The sequence below is a fragment of the Oryx dammah genome, unplaced genomic scaffold, assembly GCF_014754425.2.
Source record: "Oryx dammah isolate SB20612 unplaced genomic scaffold, SCBI_Odam_1.1 HiC_scaffold_18, whole genome shotgun sequence".
Taxonomy (NCBI): Eukaryota; Metazoa; Chordata; class Mammalia; order Artiodactyla; family Bovidae; genus Oryx; species Oryx dammah.
Window position 1 is genome coordinate 82602180 of NW_024070202.1, and position 19803 is coordinate 82621982.

Sequence of the window (19803 nt, forward strand, 5' to 3'; positions counted from 1 at the left end):
GTCACCCACCTTTCTCCTGAGCCACCTACCACTCTCCTTCTGTGGCCCTGCAGTAAACCCTTCTCTGCTCCAAACTCTGACATTTTGGTTTGCTTGGCCTCACTGTGTGTCAGCCACATGAACTGGCATTCAGTAACAAACCCACCATCTTTTTTTTTTTGCTCACCATTCCACATTCTTGGCTAGGATTGGCTGGGCAGTTCTTTTGCTGGTCTTGCTTATGACTTCTTATGTGGCTGCTTTCAGCCAGTGTGTCTCCAGGAGGCTGGTCTCAGCTGAGATGCAGGGAAATTTGGGTTTTGCTCCCTGTCCAAGTAATCTCAGGGCTTCTCCCTTTCCATGGAGTCTCTCTAAGGGCCTTTTTACAGCAGGGTAGCTGAAGCTTTACAGGGTGCGAGGAGATCCAACCAGTCCATCCTAAAGGAAATCAGTCCTGGGTGTTCATTGGAAGGACTGATATTGAAGCTGAAACTCCAATATTTTGGCCACCTGATGCGAAGGGCTGATTCGTCTGAAAAGACCCTGATGTTGGGAAGGATTGAAGGCAGGAGGAGAAGGGGCCGACAGAAGATGAGATGGTTAGATAGCATCATCAACTCAATGGACATGAGTTTGGGTAAACTCTGGGAGTTGGTGATGGACAGGGAGGCCTGGCGAGCTGCGGTTCATGGGGTTGCAAAGAGTGCGACAAGACTGAGGGAATGAACTGAACTCCAAGGGCCTTTTTACAGCAGGGTAGCTGAAGCTTTACAGTAGGAGCAAAACCTGCCTGGTTTCTCAAGGTGTAGGCCTGGAATTGGCACAGTGTACTTACACCTATCTTATTAGTGAAAGCCAGGTTACAGGACCTTCTAGAATCAAGGTGAGGGGACTACCCCAGGAGTGGATATCCAGGGGCAGTTCACGGGTGCTGCCAACCTAACTGTTTAGTCCAGAGGTGCAGTGAGATGCTCTCTGGAACTCACAGAATTCCTGGTGCCTGATTCTCTTCTGGCCTGTTTACGAGCCCGCGCGCCTTACTCTCCACACACTCTGAGAGAGAAATGAATAAGAATAGTTGGACCTTCCTGCAGAGACTTCAGGAGCTCTGGGTACATATAGGATAAGTTTATCCCTATTAAGCTTACTCTTGCTAAGTGTACTAAGGATGGTGAATCCCTGTTATGGTTGCCAGAGGCGAGTGTGTTCCTGACACACGGAGAATCCAGGGGCGCGCCTTCTGCCCTGGGTGGTCCAGATGGAACTTCTGGGAGACCAGCCCAATCCCCTCCATCCCAGAGTTGCTCCAGTTCCACATTCCCGGGGTTCTCCTCTCTCAAATCCTTTTCTTCTTCTTCTTCTTTTTTTTTTTGCTGGAGAGAACTGGGTACCCCCTCATCCTCCTCTACCACGAACTCCTCCTTAAAAGAACCCGGGAGCTGCTGAGGGCCCTGGGGTCGCCGCTGGCTTCCTTTCCTTTCTGCACCAGACCTCCTCTTCCATCACTGTGGGCACTCTCTGGGCCTTCTGACTCTCTTTCGCTCGCCACCCCGCCCCGGGTCACAGCCAGGGCCAGCGCGTCCCGCCTCCGCTCTGTCGCTTTAAGCGGGTCCCCGCCGGCGCGCCCCTCCCTCACCCCTCCTGGCGCTCGGCGGCTCTTCGCCGCCTCTCCCGCTCCTCCTGCTCCTCCTCCTCATCGTCTCCCGCTCCTCCTCGCCGCCCGCTCCGCTCCTCGCAGCCTCCGCGCACCCGCAGCCATGGCCGACATCAAGACGGGCATCTTCGCCAAGAACGTCCAGAAGCGACTCAACCGCGCGCAAGAAAAGGTCAGAAGCGCGCGGCGGGCCGGGTGGTGGGGACGCGGGCAGGCAGGGCCGAGCTGGCCGGGGGAGCGCCGGAGGCCGGGCCGGGGCCGGGGTCGCGGGGACGCCCTGCCCTCCGCCGCAGCCACTGCAGCAAGGCGGCACCCGGCAGTCGGGGGCGCGCAGACCCGGTCCCCGGAGGCGCGGGGTGGGCCCGGGTCTCCCGGCTCCCTCTCCCCTTGCGCGGCTGGGCGGGCGCCGGGCACGAGCTGAGGCAGGTGCGGCGGGTCGCCCGCGGCTCCCGGAGCGGAGCGCATCCTCCTCCCGGCGCCTGCTCCCCGCGCTCCCGCAGGCGGCTCGCGGGTCCCGGCGGGAGCTTGCGGCGCTGTAGTTCCTCCGGCGGGATTTCTGGCTACTTGGGTGCAGCAGGCACGAGCGATTTCGCACAGAAACTACACCTCTCAAATCTGTTTGGATCAAGAGGGCTGACCGCTCAAACCCAACGGCTTTAATACAGTGCAGTGAAGTGAATCCTGAAGTTCAAAACCGAGATCTAGATACACAACTTCTTTTTCTTTGCTTTTTATTTCTTTTTCTGAGGGGTCTCTGTTACACGTGTATCCCTTTTGATGCCAGTGCCCTTCTCTGGAAGGTCAACGATAAATATGACCCGAACCTAACAATTCTCTGCACATTTCTGCATAGAGGAGGGCGTTTTACTGCATTAAAAAAAAAAAAAAAAAGGTCCAGTTGGGTTCCTTGGTGTTTCACAAGCCCCTCAAGATCGGTCACAGTCAATTATTTTTCTCCCCAAGAGATGGGTACAAATGAATGGCAGGTCCACGTCAAGCCCAGCGCCCAACAGTTGGGGAGGTACTGTTCCATGCACTGGGCTTGTCTGGCTTCCCTTGCCTACTGCTTGTCATCAAGACCTTGCCAGCACTGAGGTCTTCATTTGTGTCCCTTGCAGAGGACATTCATATTGTATGTTAAGCATTGTGCTTGAAAATTGACACCAGCTAATAAGCCCCGTGGTTTGTGTCCGTTGAACTGTGTTCTCTTTCACGTGGAAGTATTTTCTGTCCCTGGGATTCTGGGTGTTCAGCAGTTTCCTGTTTTACTGGAAGTCAGATTTGCCGCTTTGCTCACTGTGGCAGTGAATTTCCCTCTGCAGACCCTGTCTTAGACTGCCCTCCAATTCCCACTGACCGCCAGGAACTGAGCTGAAGGGGGGCACTGATCCCTTTGCCTGTCTGTGTTGGCAGAGGCTTGGTGGCTGCCTTTAGTCCCTCCCTTCACACATCCAGGCTCTCAATGCAGTAAGAGGATTGTATTTCTTTTAATATCTACCCAAGCTTATCCTGAACCAACAGTGATCCTCCTGCCACTCCTTTAGCTGCTGAATTAGCAAGGCTTCCTGCCTGCTTCCAGTCCCTGGCTGCGCGTCCAGAATGTAGCCAGAATCTGCTGGGAACCTGGTTAGGTTTTGTCATCATTTTTCCATACTTCATTTTATCCACTGGTAGATATTCCACCCCACCCTCTCCCTCCTTCCAAGTAATTACTTGAATTTTGGGTCTGAAGCTTTTCATTGAATCCACTTTCCATCTGTGAAGGAATTTAGTGATACAGTCTGCCTTTTGACATATTACATTATTTTGTAATCTAGGTCACCAGCTGTTAATATGCCAGAAATAACTGAAAAGAAAATGTAATCTGACTTAGCATGCAAGCCCTTCCTTATAAACTGTTGAAAACTCGCTGTTGCGTTTCTAAGGTCAAGTGTGTGTTATGATTGCAGTTGTGGCTGGTGGTTGATCACAGTGATCTAGGGAAGCTTTGAGCAGGGCTTCAAGTGTCCTGGTTTCTCCCCTGGGGAAAGCTGCTGATGAAAAGTGCCTGTTGTACCTAGTTTAGAAGATTAAGACACCAAGAGGCTGAGAGAGTGGGTTCTGGCCCTGGGTAAGTCCTGCACCCCCTACTGAGCCTGGTCAGTGTATGGGAAAAGAACATGTGGACATCCAGGTAAGGCAGTCCAGCCAAGCCCAAACAGTAGCCTCTGGACAATGGAAAACGAAGTGTGCCACTATTGATAGGTTCATTAGACATCTCCTCCAGTGATGCCTTCTTTTTGCATCTTCAGTCTCCTGCTCTTCTCCAGATGCTCTGTTGTATTAACTATGTGCCATGTCTGTTCTTGAGACCCTTTGTTCCTGGTTTTTACCACAAATTTTCTCAAAAGAGAGTCCACTCTCTCACGTTCTCATCATTTTTGATCCACCTAACAGCTTGCATGCATTTTCCCTCCAAATGCATTACAAACTACTCTTTCCGGTAACTTATGGCTGTCTATGAATTTAATATAGTATTTTTAATTGAAAGCCTGTAAAGTTTCTTTGAGAAAAAAAAAGTGAAATACACATATAAGGGGAAAAAAAAAACCACCAACAAATTAGAACACTCATAAATTCTACCACCCAGAGACCCACAATTGTTTGATGTGTGTCCCAGTAGACTTTTTTCCTCTTGTATATGTATGTATTTATACAACTAAAACAGATCCATCCTATAAGATTTTGTAACCTGTTTATTTCATTTAATAATCATGAACATTCTTCAATAGATGTACATATTTTCCATCATGATTTTAAGTGACTGAACAGTATTGGAATGTATACATTTTAGTGAATCCCCTATTTTTGGACATTCAATTTCTATTGTTTCTGAATATAAATGCAAATAAGTGAGAAAACTTACAGGGGAAATGTTGCTACACATTCAAGTATCTCCTTAAATAAATTCCTAGAAGAATTATTCTGTCAAAGTTATGCTTATTTTTATCATAGTTAGATTGCCTTTCAGAAAGGTTGAATCAATTTACATTCTCACCAGCAATCTCTGAGACTTTGCCATTAGCAGATACTAAAATTTAAAACATTCTTCAGATACATAATTGGAAAAAACTCTTGCTATTCTTTTTCTTGGTTTTATTTTTTAAAGGTCTAACATTTTTTGTATTAGTTTTTTTAATCTGTGAATTTTGTTTGTACAGTTTTGCCCATTTTGTATGGCATCTCCATCTTGTTATTTGTAAGGGCAGAGACTATAAAGGTTACAAATATTATTTCTTCCTTTCTATTTACTTTTTAACTTTTGAGCATTTTTTTCTGCTATGGGGCATATTTATGTTTGTATTATGTTTATTTATTTATTTTATATTTGCTTAAATCTATCAATTGATTTTGTGTGGTTCCTCTTTTGGATGTTGAATTACTTAGGATCCTGCCACTTGTAAATGTCAGAAAACTCAGTTCAAACTGGCTTAAGGAAAAAAAAGGATTTAATTACTAAAAATAAAAATATGGTTCTTGCACATATAAATTTAAATGAGTACAAATACAATATGTACTTTTATTAAACTATGAACATATATATTCTTATATATGTGTATTTAGAAATATATGTACACGTTTCTGTTATATATGTTAACTCATTTGATTCTGTGGAGTTAGGTACTATTATTATCCCTGTTTTATAGACGAAGAAGAGATTAAGTTACATGCCCAAGGTCACACAGTATGCAGTAAAGCTGAAGTTTGAACCCAAGCAGTCCAGTGCTTCTTGATAACACAGTACTGCCTCTTATAATTAGGAAAGGGGCAGGGGTGGACACATATCAGGCCTGCATGGAAGCCGGGATTCGACCACAGACATCAGGGCTCAAGTGTTTTCTCCCTACCTCTCATCTCTGCAGCCATCTAGTCAGCCCCATTCTTGGGCAGGTTCTTCTCTTTTGGTGGCAAGATGGCTGCCAGCAGCTCTAGGCAAGAGCATGTCACTATTTATGGATAACTCAGGATAGCCCTCACCAGCCCAAATTGGGGCTTGTTCCTCACCCTGGAAGAAAGAAATCTCTGGCCAAGGGCCAGGGCCATGGGTTGGACTGGGCCTGAATCACGGGCTTCTATGGAAGCTGGAGTGAAGAAATGTCCCCTAGACCATATGCCATGCTTGTGGAGGAGGGAGAATCAGAGGACCGAAAAGGGAATGGGTACTGGGCTGGCAAAATGAAAGGTGTCCACTGAGGTATAATTAAAAAGCTTTCCTGTCCCATGTTTGTGTAAATAATCACATAGTTAATAATTTAATATTCATTTAAAATTTCCTATCAAATTAATACAGCCACAGTTTAAAAAATAAAATATTAGTAAAAGGCTTATTATGAAAAATAGCAGTCCCCTGTCTGTTCTCTCCTCAACCACCAATCTTGTTTCCCCAGAGGCAGCTATTATTAATCACAGTGCCTCTCAAATTATACTTAAAACTACTTCTGAATCTATCCTTCCATATTTGGTGAAATCGGTAAAGATTTAGCTCTCATACATTCTTCCCTCTACTTCCATATCCCCTGATAATATAGCAAAAATAGTTGATTGCTGAGGATTATATTTTTAAAATGGTAAAGTATGGTAAAGAATAGATATTTGTACATGTATAACTGAATCACTTTATTGTACAGCTGAAACTAACACAACGTTGTTAATCAACAATACTCCAATGTAAAATAAAAAAGCTTTAAAAAGCCTAATTGATAAGATCAGAAGAAAGTATAGTGTTTGTTGACTATAACACACACATCTTAAGTATTCAGCCTTTGTGGATTTTTGTGTATATGAATCTCTGTATAGCTATCACACAGAACATTTCTATCACACCAGATAACTCTGAACCTTCATGCCTCACCTGTTGTCTTTTTCTATGTTCATACATTTTAAATTCCTTTACCATCATTTTCCTGAACACCTTTTATTGTACATATTGGTTATTTTGATATCTTCTTTTGCAAAGTGTCTGTTCAAGTCTGTGTTTTATTTGGGTTGCTTGTTGTTTCCTTATTGACTTGTAGAAGTTCTTTATATATTTAGTATATGAGTCCTTCCTCAGATAGACATTCTGTGAATGTGTTCTTCCAGAAAGTGGCTTTTGTTTTTCTTTCTTAATGGTGCCCTTGGATGAAATGAAGTTTAAAATTTTTATGAAGCCTTATCAGAAGATTAGATTTTTCATGTAGTTTTTTTATTTTCCTAGAGTTAATCATAGCCTTGTTTCTGTTTGCCTATTTTCCTATAAGCTATGTAGAATTGTTTGTTCTTGCTTCATCAGATCTGTTAAATGCCTACCAATATTGTATCAAAGGTCCGTATAGTCAAAGCTATGGTTTTCCACTAATCATGTATGGATGTGAGAGCTGGACCATAAAGAAGCCTGAGCCCTGAAAAATTGATGCTTTTGAACTGTGATGTTGAAGAAGACTCTTGAGAGTCCCTTGGACTGCAAGGAGATCAAACCAGTCAATCCTAAAGAAAGTCAATCCTGAATATTCATTGGAAGGACTGATGCTGAAACTGAAGGTCCAGTACTTTGGCCACCTGACTCATTGGAAAAGACCCTGATGCTGGGAAAGATTGAAGGGAGGAGGAGAAGGGGACAACAGAGGATAAGATGGTTGAATGGCATCACTGACTGAATATACATGAGTTTGAGCAAGCTCTGGGAGATGGTGAAGGACAGGGAAGCCTGTGGTGCTGCAGTCCATGGGGTTGCAAAGAGTCAGACATGACTGAGCGACTGAACAACAACAATTGTAATCAAGGGTTCAGTAAAATCAGATAATGCAATTATGTTCTCCTGCTGAAGGACCCCCTCCCCAAACTCCCTCAATTTGTCGTCTCTGCCCTTTTACTGTAAGCTGGGCTGATTTTTTTCTAAACCTGCTACACAGCTGTCATCCTGGGTCTTTCCTCGTCAGTGTTGGGGTTGAGGAAGGGACTTGAAGGCCCATCTATTCTATAATCCCAGGCTTTCAAATGGTTCCCCATTGTCAGTGTTGTGCTTTATCCTCACTTTTTGCAGTTCTTGGTGGATCCAGGTTCTAAGCTGGAGTGTGTTTGTGACTAGTGAGAATTGGCTGCTTTTTCATGGGTTGCCTAAACAGGCACTTCTAGAAAGTACTTGTCTCTATTCGGCTGAATTGGTTCCACTCTTGTGTCTACTTTTTTGCTTCTGTAAAATGTATTGAGCTCTCTTGTCCGCTAGTAATGCCTCTCCTCTTTTTATCCATGTATGTTCATACCTTTTTTTATTCCTTTGTTGTCATTTTTCTTGCAAGGGTCTTGGGAGGAAACAGATGTAAATAATACAGTCAGTCTGCCTGTTTTTTCAGAGGCCTTTTTTACTTAAGTATTTAATCCCTCTGGGATTTTTTTGTCCATCTTTATTCATTTGTGAAATCCAGTGATATTTATTTGGTCTTAACCCTCCTTGACCTCTATGCAATATTTAAGTTGGTGGTGCAGTTCAAACATTTTTTAAGATTAAAACTGGCTTCCCAGATGGCATTAGTGGTAAAGAACCTGCCTGCTAATTCAGGACATGAGATGCGGGTTCAGTCCTTGGGTCGGGAAGATCCCCTGGAGGAGGAAATGGCAACCCACTCCAGTGTTCTTGCCTGGAGAATCCCCATGGAGAGAGGAGCCTGACAGGTGACAGTCCATAGGGCTGAAAAGCGTCTGACCTGACTGAAGTGACTGAGCATGCATTCAAACATTTTTTTTAATGTGACTCTAGTGAGGAGAGAGGCTTTTGGTATGTTATAATACTAGCCTTTTTCAGTATTAGATTTTAGTATTAATAAGAGTGAAAGTGAAAGCAAAGTGAAAGTTGCTCAGTCCATGGAATTCTCCAGGCCAGAATACTGGAGTGAGTAGCCTTTCCCTTCTTCAGGGGATCTTCCCAACCCAGGGAGCAAACCCAGGTCTCCCGCATTGCAGGCAGATTTTTTACCAGCTGAGCCACAAAGGCTTCCCTCCAGTGTTCTCAAGAATACTGGAGTGGGTAGCCTATCCCTTCTCCAGCGGATCTTCCCAGCCCAGGAATGGAACCAGGGTCACTTGCATTGCAGGCGACCAACTGAGCTATGAGGGAAGCCCAATAAGAGAGTTACATTATATAAACTCTAAGGACATGTACTGTTCTATAGTCTTTGTGCTAGTTTATCTGCCATGAATGATTGCTATATAATAGTCTTAGGTGGAGTTTTTTTCATGCATTGTATCTTCCCGAGTAAATTGTAGATGGAACCAAATGTATTGTGAATTGTATGTACGCAGCGATGATGTATTATTTGACATTGTGTTTTCTTGCTAGTTTACTTTCCACCTCTGCAAACACATTGCCTGAAAGCATCCACCTACATTATTCTTTCTCTGACTTTTGTGGAATTATGATAAAGTTTTCACTGTGTATCACTGCCATTTGAACTGTCATTTTGTGATGATAGTATATAAAATAAAATTAACTTTAAGAGTTTCAAAGATGGATGGAACTCCATAAATATTAGGTTTTGTTGTTGTTCAGTCGTTAAGTAATGTCTGACTCTTTGCCACCCCATGGATTGCAGCACACCATGCTCCCTTATTCTTCACTTTCTCCTGAAGTTTGCTCAAATTCATGTCGATTGAGTTGACATGAATCACATCTACCCATCACATTCTCTGCTGCCCCTTTCTCCTTTTGCCTTTAATCTTTCTGAGCATCAGGGTCTTTTCCAATGAGTTGGGTCTTCATATCAGATGGCTAAAGTATTGGAGCTTCAGCATCAGCCCTTCCAGTGAATATTCAGAGTTGCTTTCCTCTACATTGAACTGTGCTAAATTCTTAGTTTTATGGGTCAAACAGATATTGATAGAATCCTGTGGTTCAGTCCAATGTTGATTGTGTGATATGGCAAGAAAAGCAATGTAGTCTCCGTGCATGGCAAATTATGTGACTTTGTGGGTTTAAAAAAAAAATTGTTGCTTTCCAGATGCTCACATTTAGGTTTGTTCTCAAAGGGAGACCTATAAATGGTGCTTGCATGTGCCTGTACTGGTGAGCATGTGCCTGTGTTTATTTTATTTATGCAAATTGAGTGGGAGAAGAAATACTTTGCTCTGATCAGGAGAATTTACCTGGGACCAGAGCCTTTTCTGTGGAAGAGTAGCTTATATGAGCATGTTTACATTTGAGGACTCTTTAGAGACTGAAGAAGGCTTTTTTATCTCTTCTTGCTATTCTTTGGAACTCTGCATTCAGATGCTTATATCTTTCCTTTTCTCCTTTGCTTTTTGCCTCCCTTCTTTTCAGAGCTATTTGTAAGGCCTCCCCAGACAGCCATTTTGCTTTTTTGCATTTCTTTTCCATGGGGATGGTCTTGATCCCTGTCTCCTGTACAATGTCATGAACCTCATTCCATAGTTCATCAGGCACTCTATCTGCACTCATCTCACATGCTAGTAAAGTAATGCTCAAAATTCTCCAAGCCAGACTTCAGCAATACGTGAACCGTGAACTCCCTGATGTTCAAGCTGGATTTAGAAAAGGCAGAGGAACCAGAGATTAAATTGCCAACATCCGCTGGATCATGGAAAAAGCAAGAGAGTTCCAGAAAAGCATCTATTTCTGCTTTATTGACTATGCCAAAGCCTTTGACTGTGTGGATCACAATAAAATGTGGAAAATTCTGAAAGAGATGGGAATACCGGACCACCTAACCTGCCTCTTGAGAAATCTGTATGCAAGTCAGGAAGCAACAGTTAGAACTGGACAAGGAACAACAGACTGGTTCCAAATAGGAAAAGGAGTACGTCAAGGCTGTATATTGTCACCCTGCTTATTTCACTTCTATGCAGAGTACATCATGAGAAATGCTGGACTGGAAGAAACACAAGCTGGAATCAAGATTGCCAGGAGAAATATCAATAACCTCAGATATGCAGATGACACCACCCTTATGGCAGAAGTGAAGAGAAACTCAAAAGCCTCTTGATGAAAGTAAAAGAGGAGAGCGAAAAAGTTGGCTTAAAGCTCAACATTCAGAAAATGAAGATCATGGCATCTGGTCCCATCACTTCATGGGAAATAGATGGGGAAACAGTGGAAACAGTGTCAGACTTTATTTTTCTGGGCTCCAAAATCACTGCAGATGGTGACTGCAGCCATGAAATTAAAAGATGCTTACTCCTTGGAAGAAAAGTTATGACCAACCTAGATAGCATATTCAAAAGCAGAGACATTACTTTGCCAACAAAGGTCCGTCTAGTCAAGGCTATGATTTTTCCAGTGGTCATGTATGGATGTGAGAGTTGGACTGTGAAGAAGGCTGAGCGCTGAAGAATTGATGCTTTTGAACTGTGGTGTTGGAGAAGACTCTTGAGGGTCCCTTGGACTGCACAGAGATCCAACCAGTCCATTCTGAAGGAGATCAACCCTGGGATTTCTTTGGAAGGAATGATGCTAAAGCTGAAGCGCCAGTACTTTGGACACCATGCGAAGATTTGACTCATTGGAAAAGACTCTGATGCTGGGAGGGATTGGGGGCAGGAGGAGAAGGGGACGACCGAGGATGAGATGGCTGGATGACATCACAGACTCGATGGACATGAGTCTGAGTGAACTCCGGGAGCTGGTGATGGACAGGGAGGCCTGGCGTGCTGCGATTCATGGCGTCGCAAGGAGTCAGACATGACTGAGCGACTGAACTGAACTGAACTGAACTGAACTGAACTTAGAGACTGAGTCTCTGAGGCACTTACAGGGTTTCCCCTTTTAAGATCATCTGAAGACTTTGTTGTTCACTTCTACATTGTATGACATATACCTTTGCTTCTACTAAGATAATTTTTTCTGGCTGTATTATGAACTGACGGAATTAAAAATAATTTTGAGGGCATTCTTGAGAGTAAGATTTCCTTCTTCATTTTTTTTACACATAAGCATGCTTATATGCATCATCCTTCTTTCCCCAGGAACGAATACAATAGGGAATCAGAACTGTAGGGACTGAGATTTTAACTTTATACAAAGTTATCATTATCCTTTGCAACATAGCATATTGTATGTGTTTTCCATAAATCATAATTTAAAAATTAGCTTGTCTATGAACCAATACAACTTACAATATCTGAAATGTTTGGATAAATAATATGGTCCACTTAGAGTATAAAATTAGGTCCCATTTAAAAAATACTCAAATGATTTTTTAAAAATACATAAATGTTCCAGTATATCTTGAAGATACACTTACTCCTCCCTGGGGTGTCTGTCTTGTGATAAGTTCTGAAATCCTATGGGGAGTTTCCCTTCCCTAAAGAAGTCTCATTTTTACTGTGGCTGTATGGTAAGGGAGTCCAGCTTTCAGATGTCAGTCCTGTCCCCAGGGGTGAGCACTGAAGTGCTTCAGGAACCCAGTGGCATCCCCCCTCACTACCCCGATAGCTCTCATAGAGAGGGCAGGGCCAGGAAGCCTTTTTCTCCAGGGTTATACTCAACTATGACCACTCTGTGTCATAGCAGCCCTAAACTCCCAATGTGTGAGCTCTTTATTAGTGGGTTTATTGTTTCCAAATATACTTGCATATGTACACACAGATTCTCACTCCAGGATTTCCCATCATGCCATGGTTCCTAAGTTAGGAAACTCGACATCAGCAAACACTGATCATCCAATTCTTTCATGCCAGTCCACATTCTTCTGTTTTTAATAACATGCTCATAGGGACATACCAAATTGATTTTAAGCCTGCAGTTTGAGAATACTACCCTAGTGGAGCCTCAGCATCCTTTCCTGTAAATTTCTTTTGGGTCATGAGTCCATTCAAAGATGTATGTGTGTGTTTATGTGAGAGAGAAAGAGATTGTTTTAAAAAATATTGTGAAGCACTTTATGAGCCAATGAGTTGAAAAGGCAAAGAGTATTTTTAAAAATGATATGTTCTGACTTTTTAAGTCTGGAAATTTCTACTTGACTCTTCAAATATACTTTTCTTTCCATTTTTATAGCCCTTTAAATTAGGGGCCATCTGAATAGAACACCTGAGGAAATATGTAAGCCTGTGGGCTTCAGTGATGGGATAATGGATAAAAAGATTTCTTGTGTTACAGATAGAATTTTCCAGATAAATGGCTAATGTTTACATAATGGAACTGCCATCATCACAGAGTTTGAGGAATTCACCTATGAAAGTATATATAGTAAGACTCTACACACAGCATTGTGTAAAATTAACACAAAAGTAGTCACGATTTCCTGGGAACACATCCACAGGTCAACTTTTCATATAGTAATGCTGAAACTTCATTCTCATTGATTCAAATCTACATTTAAGTGTAGTACATTATATTTCCTGAATATATACTGAGTGAATCTTTAGAGGAGTAATGTTGGATAAAACCATGAATAAGATCTTAGTTTTAAAGTATTTGCTATGCATAGTATATTAATTTTGATTACCCTGAAATTATTTAGAACAGATGTATAAAAATAAGAAAGCTACAATTTTGGTCATTTTCATCTTATTCTCATATAGTTATTTATTTGACAGTTTAGTTCAGAAGTGGGAAGAACCTGAAAAAATGTATACACATGTATATATATATGGGGCATTCCAGGTGGTACTAGTGGTAAGGAACCCACCTGCCAATGCCGGAGACATAAGATATGCAGATTCCATCCCTGGGTAGGGAAGATCTGCTGGAGGAGGACATGACAACCCACTCCAGTATTCTTGCCTGGAGAATCCCATAGGAGGAGGAGCCTGGCAGGCTACAGTCCATAGGATACCAAGGAATTGGACATGACTGAAGTGACTTAACATGCACACACATGCACATATATATGTGTGTGTGTGTGTGTGTGTGTGTATACATTTTTTTCCTATTTTAAAGTGCCTATAATGACTTAATAAAATACACATGGATCTGTGAATAAATGTACTCTTGTTATGGAACCTAACACTTGTTGAGTAAAAGCATGCTAGATGTACATATTCTAATAGTTATATATTCTATTGTAAAGTAAACCTGGTAAAATTTGGTTATTCATTTAGAGTCATTTATTAAAAATCTAATGCCTGAAAGGCACTTGCTACTAATATAGCATTATAATATAGCATTCAACAAAGACATCTTGGTTGATTATAGACCAGCAGGAGCTGGTAGAGAGATAAACCTTTGAACTTAAAAGTAACTACATAGTAATTAATGAAAAATAATAATTAAAAATTCTATGAAAAGAAAAAGAAATTAAAAAAAATGTAACTAGGGATTTCACCTGGAGTGAGAGGGTTGGACATACCTACCTGAAGAAGGTAGATATTAAGCTAAGATTCTAAGGACGAGTTGCAGTTATCCAGACAAGAGGAGTAAGATAATGGTGTGGGAATTATAGTAGTCAGTGAGCATTCCAGACATCAGACTCTGCCCTTATTCACAATGCTGCTGCTAAGTCATGTCAGTCGTGTCCGACTCTGTGACTCCATAGACAGCAGCCCACCAGGCTCCCGTCCCTGGGATTCTCCAGGCAAGAACACTGGAGTGGGTTGCCATTTCTTTCTCCAATGCATGAAAGTGAAAAGTGAAAGTGAAGTTGCTCAGTCGTGTCCGACTCTTCGCAACCCCTTGGACTGCAGCCTACCAGGCTCCTCTGTCCATGGGATTTCCCAGGCAAGAGTACTGGAGTGGGTTGCCATTGCCTTCTCCCTTATTCACAATAGATAAGAGAAAAATAAGAGCTATAGAAAATAGTGTCAGAATTGACTGTTAACATTGCCCTTGTCAATGATCTCTTCTACCATTTGCATATTTATCAAAGTGGAGAAGTGGACCCTAATTGGGATAGTCTTTTTGTAGTTGCAGTCTCTCTTTTGTGTGATCCAATTTTTACTCTCAGGGTCTTTCTGGGGCAAAGTTCCCCCTTGATAGAGAGGCAGGACGCTGGTTTCAGACATGAATTATCTGTCATACAAAGATCCCTTTGTACAATAGCAGTATACACAAGCGGAATCTGTTTTTATGGCTATGTAACTAAGGAGCCTCTTGATGATGGTTAAAGAGGAGAGTGAAAAAACTGGCTTAAAACTCAACATTCAAAAAACAAAAATCATGGCATCTGGTTCCATCACTTCATGGCAAATAGAAGGGGAAAAAATCAAAGCAGTGACAGATTTTATTTTCTCAGGTTCCAAAATCTCTGCCGACTATGACTGCAACCATGAAATTAAAAGACTCTTGCTCCTTGGAAGAAGGAAAACTATGACAAAGCTAGACAGCATGTTAAAAAATGAAGACATTAATTTGCGTACAAAAGTCTGTATAGTCAAAGCTTTGGTTTTTCCAGTAGTCAAGTACAGATGTGAGAGTTGGACCATGTAGAAGGCTGGGTGCTGAAGAACTGATGTTTTTGAATTGTGGTGCTGGAGAAGACTCTTGAGAGTTCCTTGGACAGCAAGGAGATAGAGCCAGTCAATCCTAAAGGAGATCAACCCTGCATATTCATTGGAAGGACTGAAGCTGAAACTCCAATATTTGGCCACCTGCTGTGAAGAGCTGACTCATTGTAAAAGACCCTGATACTGGGAAAGATTGAAGGCAAAAGGAGAGGGGATAGCAGAGGATGAGATGGTTGGATAACATCATTGACTTAATGGACATGAATTTAAGCAAACTCTGGTAGATAGTGAAGGACAGCCAAGCCCGATGTGCTGCAGTTCGTGGTTCATGGGGTTGCAAAGAGTTGGACATGACTTATTGACTGAAAAACAGCAGGGTCTCTTATCATAGTTCAGTTCAGGCCCTCAGTCATGTCTTTGCAACCTCATGGACTGCAGCACACCAGGCTTCCCTGTCTATTGCCAACTCCTGGAGCTTGCTCAAACTCATGTCCGTAGAGTTGGTGATGCTATCCAACCATCTCATCCTCTGTCATCCCCTTCTCCTTCTGCCTTCAATCTTTCCCAGCATCAGGGTCTTTTCCAATGAGTCAGCTCTTCGCATCAGGTGGCCAAAGTGTTGGAGTTTCAGGCTCAGCATCAGTCCTTCCAATGAATATTCAGGACTGATTTTCTGTTGGATTGACTGGTTTGATCTCCTTGCAGTCCAAGGAACTCAGAAGCTATCAGGAGTTCAAAATAGAAATTAAAGTCCTTATAAAATTTTTAAATGCCACACGTCTGGAAAGATTAGTTTGTCTTTAAAAGGTTTGAATGGGCTTCCCTGATAACTCAGTTGGTAAAGAATCCTCCTGCAATGCAGGAGACCCTGGCTTGATTCCTGGGTCAGGAAGATCCCCTGGAGAAGGGATAGGTTACCCACTCTAGTATTCTTATGCTTCCCTGTGGCTCAGCTGGTAAAGAATCCACCTGCAATGCGGGAGACCTGGGTTTGCTCCCTGGGCTGGGAAGATCCCCTGGAGAAGGGAAAGGCTACCCACTCCAGTATTCTGGCCTGGAGAATTCCATGGTCTGTATAATCCATGGGGTCACAAAGAGGCAAATGTGACTGAGCGACATTCACTAAAAGGTTTGAATCCACTTGGATTCCCAACTTTTAATGAGAGAAAGAGAGAAGAGAAGAGAACACACATGATTAATGCTCGAGGCCTTAATTATTTTGTAGGCACTGACCTGATTATATTGCAAGCTGTGGTCTTGAGTTTAAGAATCTGAGATAATTTGCAGCTTCAGAAGAATCTTAAATTTGGAAGAGAATCTTCAGTAGCAGGCAGACTCTTCCCTTATCTAATAATGATTGCTAATAGTTGAGTAGCATAGATGGCCCAAGCCATGGAAGGATACTCCATTTTGTGGTAGCACAGCCTAGATCAGTGTGATACCTTTCACATACTCTAGAATTCCTCAATATTTGAGACCTCCATACAAGAAATCCTTCCTTTTTAACCTATGTGTTTCTACAGCAAAAAATGAACTTCCCACCTGCTCTTTGTTTAGTGGGTTCTTCTCTGAGTCTCCAAGCAAACTGTGTCCAGATTTTTCTTCTCACCTCTGTAGGAAATGCATGTAAGCATTGGGATCACTAGCATTATGAAACATGGTCCATGAGAGGGCTCTCCTGGGAAGTGTATTGGCCTGTGATTTCTCCTTTTAAGCCTAGAGAGTAAATCTAGAAATCCAGTACCCCAGGGTAGTGTTTTCGCGATAGTCAAGAATATTTGGGGGAGTGAGTGAGTTAAGAATGCAGATTCCTGGGCCTATTTTAAAACCTACCAGAATCTCATATTAAGACTCAAGAATATGCATTTTTAATAAGTTAATTCAAAGTCTTAATGAATGCAGAGTACACTGCTTTAGAGAAAGGGGCTTGGTTGAGATTTTGTGATGGGTATGAGCTTCTAGGGGATTCCCTGGTGGCTCAGATGATAAAGCATCTACTTGCAATGTAGGAGACCCGGATTCATTCCCTGGGTTAGGAAGATCCCCTGGAGAATGAAATGGCAACCCACTCCAGTACTCTTGCCTAGAAAATTCCATGGATGGAGGAGTCTGGTGGGCTACAGTCCATGGGATCTCAAAGAGTCGGACATAAATGAGCTGCTAGGTCCACTTCAGGGTTATAGTATAGAGAGTAAGGCTTTCTGGGACATGAGTTTGAGCAAACTCTGGGAGATAGTGAAAGATAGGGGAGCCTGGTATGCTGCAGTCCATGGGGTTGCAATGAGTCTGACATGACTTAGCAACTGAATAACAACAACAACAACAAGGCTTTCTACCACCTAGTGACTCTAAATTTATCCTGAATGTTGCAGAGAGCGAAAGGTGAAAAAACAGTGCCCTATGCAGTGCTTAAAAATATCCTTATTCTTAAAATAGCCTACTTAGGTTTCAAAGAAATCAGTCAGTTTTGTAGAGGCCAAATCAGAGATGTTTCATCAAGGGCCAAATGTCTTCTTTATTAGGAGTGTTGTACAGCATGGAGGATTGGAATCTGTGTAATCTGGTGCTGTAAAAGCCATTATAATTTTAGAATAAATCTGGCTGGTGCATTGTTCACAAAAAGTAGAAATGTTTGTGTCAAAAAATTGCTGCATATTTTTGGTAGGTGATAGAGAGAGATGGGAAAATTTGATAAATTTATTTATAATTACATTGATTTTGTATGTTTTATTATGGAGTGAATAGTAATGAGATTGCTTAATATGGCTCATAGGGAGTGTCATCAAAACTCAGGATGGTTTTGGTCTCTAGTTGAAGAAGCCCTATTTGATAGGAACTGGATTATCATATTCTAAGTTTAATTTTTTTTAAAGTATTTTGTTGAGAACTTGTGTCTATGTTCTTTTTTTAAAAAAATTAATTAACTTATTTTAACTGGAGGCTAGTTACTCTCCATACTCTCCATAGACGTGATTTTGGTAAAGGGAGAGTACATAGAATCAAGTACATATTTTTTCAGAAGGTTTTTGCTAGTCACAAGGAGCAGATGTCACCATGAAGGAATTTAGTGATTTTCTAGATATAAATATAAGGAGATGCAAGAATTGGGCTCATAAAATCAGCTCCTGAAGATATCCAACTATCTAAAAACTTGTTCTGCTAGTTTTTCTAGGGCACAGAGTACCTCATTTCTGATATCCATCCTAAACTCCCTTCAGGGGCTATTGAAGGTCAGCAGCTACAGCAGCACATGATTTAAATCTTTGCGAAATATATTGACCTTCCCCCTATCTCTCTTTGGGGCAGTTTTCTCAGAGCTATTTGAAATGCTGTTTCCCAGGACATAGTCCTCATTTTGCCTCAGACAAAACTTAACTTGCATCTCTCACTTTGCGCACTTCTTTTTAAGTTGAAAGGATGGAGAATGGGAGAATTGGGTGAAAGTGGTCAAAAGGTACAGACTTGCAGCTATAAGACAAATAAGTTATGGGGATGTAATGTTCAATATGCTGACTGTGGTTAAATTAGCAATGCTGCTGCTGCTAAGTGGCTTTAGTCGTGTCTGACTCTGTGCGACCCCATAGATGGCAGCCCACCAGGCTCCCCCATCCCTAGGATTCTCCAGGCAAGCACAGTGGAGTGGGTTGCCATTTCCTTCTCCAATGCAGGAAAGTGAAAAGTGAAAGGGAAGTCACTCAGTTGTGTCCGACTCTTCGCGACCCTGTGGACTGCAGCCTACCAAGCTCCTCCATCCATGGCAAGAGTACTAGAGTGTGGTGCCATCGCCTTCTCCGAAATTAACAATACTGTACTCTATATTTGAAAGTTGCTAAGAGAGTAGATCTTAAAATTTCTCAAAACAAGAAAAAATTGTAACTATGTGACATGATGGATGTTAATAAACTTATTGTGGTAATCATTTTAAAGTACAGATCTTCCTTGACATATGTCCTGATAAATTCATCATAAGTTAAAAATATCCTAAGTCGAATAATGCATTTCATGCACCTGACCTACCAAATATCATAGCTTAGCCTAAGCTACATTAAATATGCTCAGGACACTTACCTTTGTCCACAGTTGGGCAACATCACATAATGTAAAACCTATTTTAAAATACAGTGTTGAATATCTCATGTAATTTATTGAGTACTCTACTCACACCTATGGATAGATCAACTAAACAGAAAATTAACAAAGAAACACAAACTTTAAATGATACAATAGACCAGTTAGGCCTAATTGATATCTATAGGACATTTCACCCCAAAACAATGAGTACTCTACTGAAAGTAATGGGAATGTTGTCTGGGTACAGAGTGGCTATAAGTGTATTGGTCCCCATCTTGATCTCATGGCTGCTCAGAGCTGCATTCACTGCTGCTGCCCAGCATCATGAGACAGCTTATTTTAAATAAAATACCTTATTTTGTGTGTGTGTGCTTGGCTTTACTGTATGTCCCAGATATGGTGTTTTCTGCAAATTGGTTTGTTGTAACCTTGCATTAAGCAGGTCTATTGGCACCATTTTCCCAACAGCATTTGCTTTTCATGTATCTGTGTCACATTTTGGTAATTCTTGCAGTAGTTCTAACTCTTTATCAGCAAAAAGATTATGACTTACTGCTGGATCAAATGATGGTTAGCATTTTTTAGCAATAACACATTTTTTAATTAAAGTATATATGTAGATTTTTTTAGATGTAAGCTGTTGAACCCATATTTAGGCAAAGTATAGTGTAGATAAGTGTTCTGAA

General features: G+C 41.8%; 1 protein-coding gene across 1 annotated transcript in view; it reads left to right on the forward strand.

Annotated features, from left to right (window-relative positions):
- The first annotated feature begins 1663 nt into the window (after positions 1-1663).
- AMPH (amphiphysin) overlaps positions 1664-19803 on the forward strand; it is a 210978-nt gene continuing 192838 nt past the window's right edge. Inside the window, exon 1 of the mRNA XM_040259504.1 lies at positions 1664-1805. Within this exon, the coding sequence (XP_040115438.1) occupies positions 1737-1805 (69 nt within the window). The 5' untranslated portion in view covers positions 1664-1736. The remainder of the gene's footprint in view (positions 1806-19803) is intronic.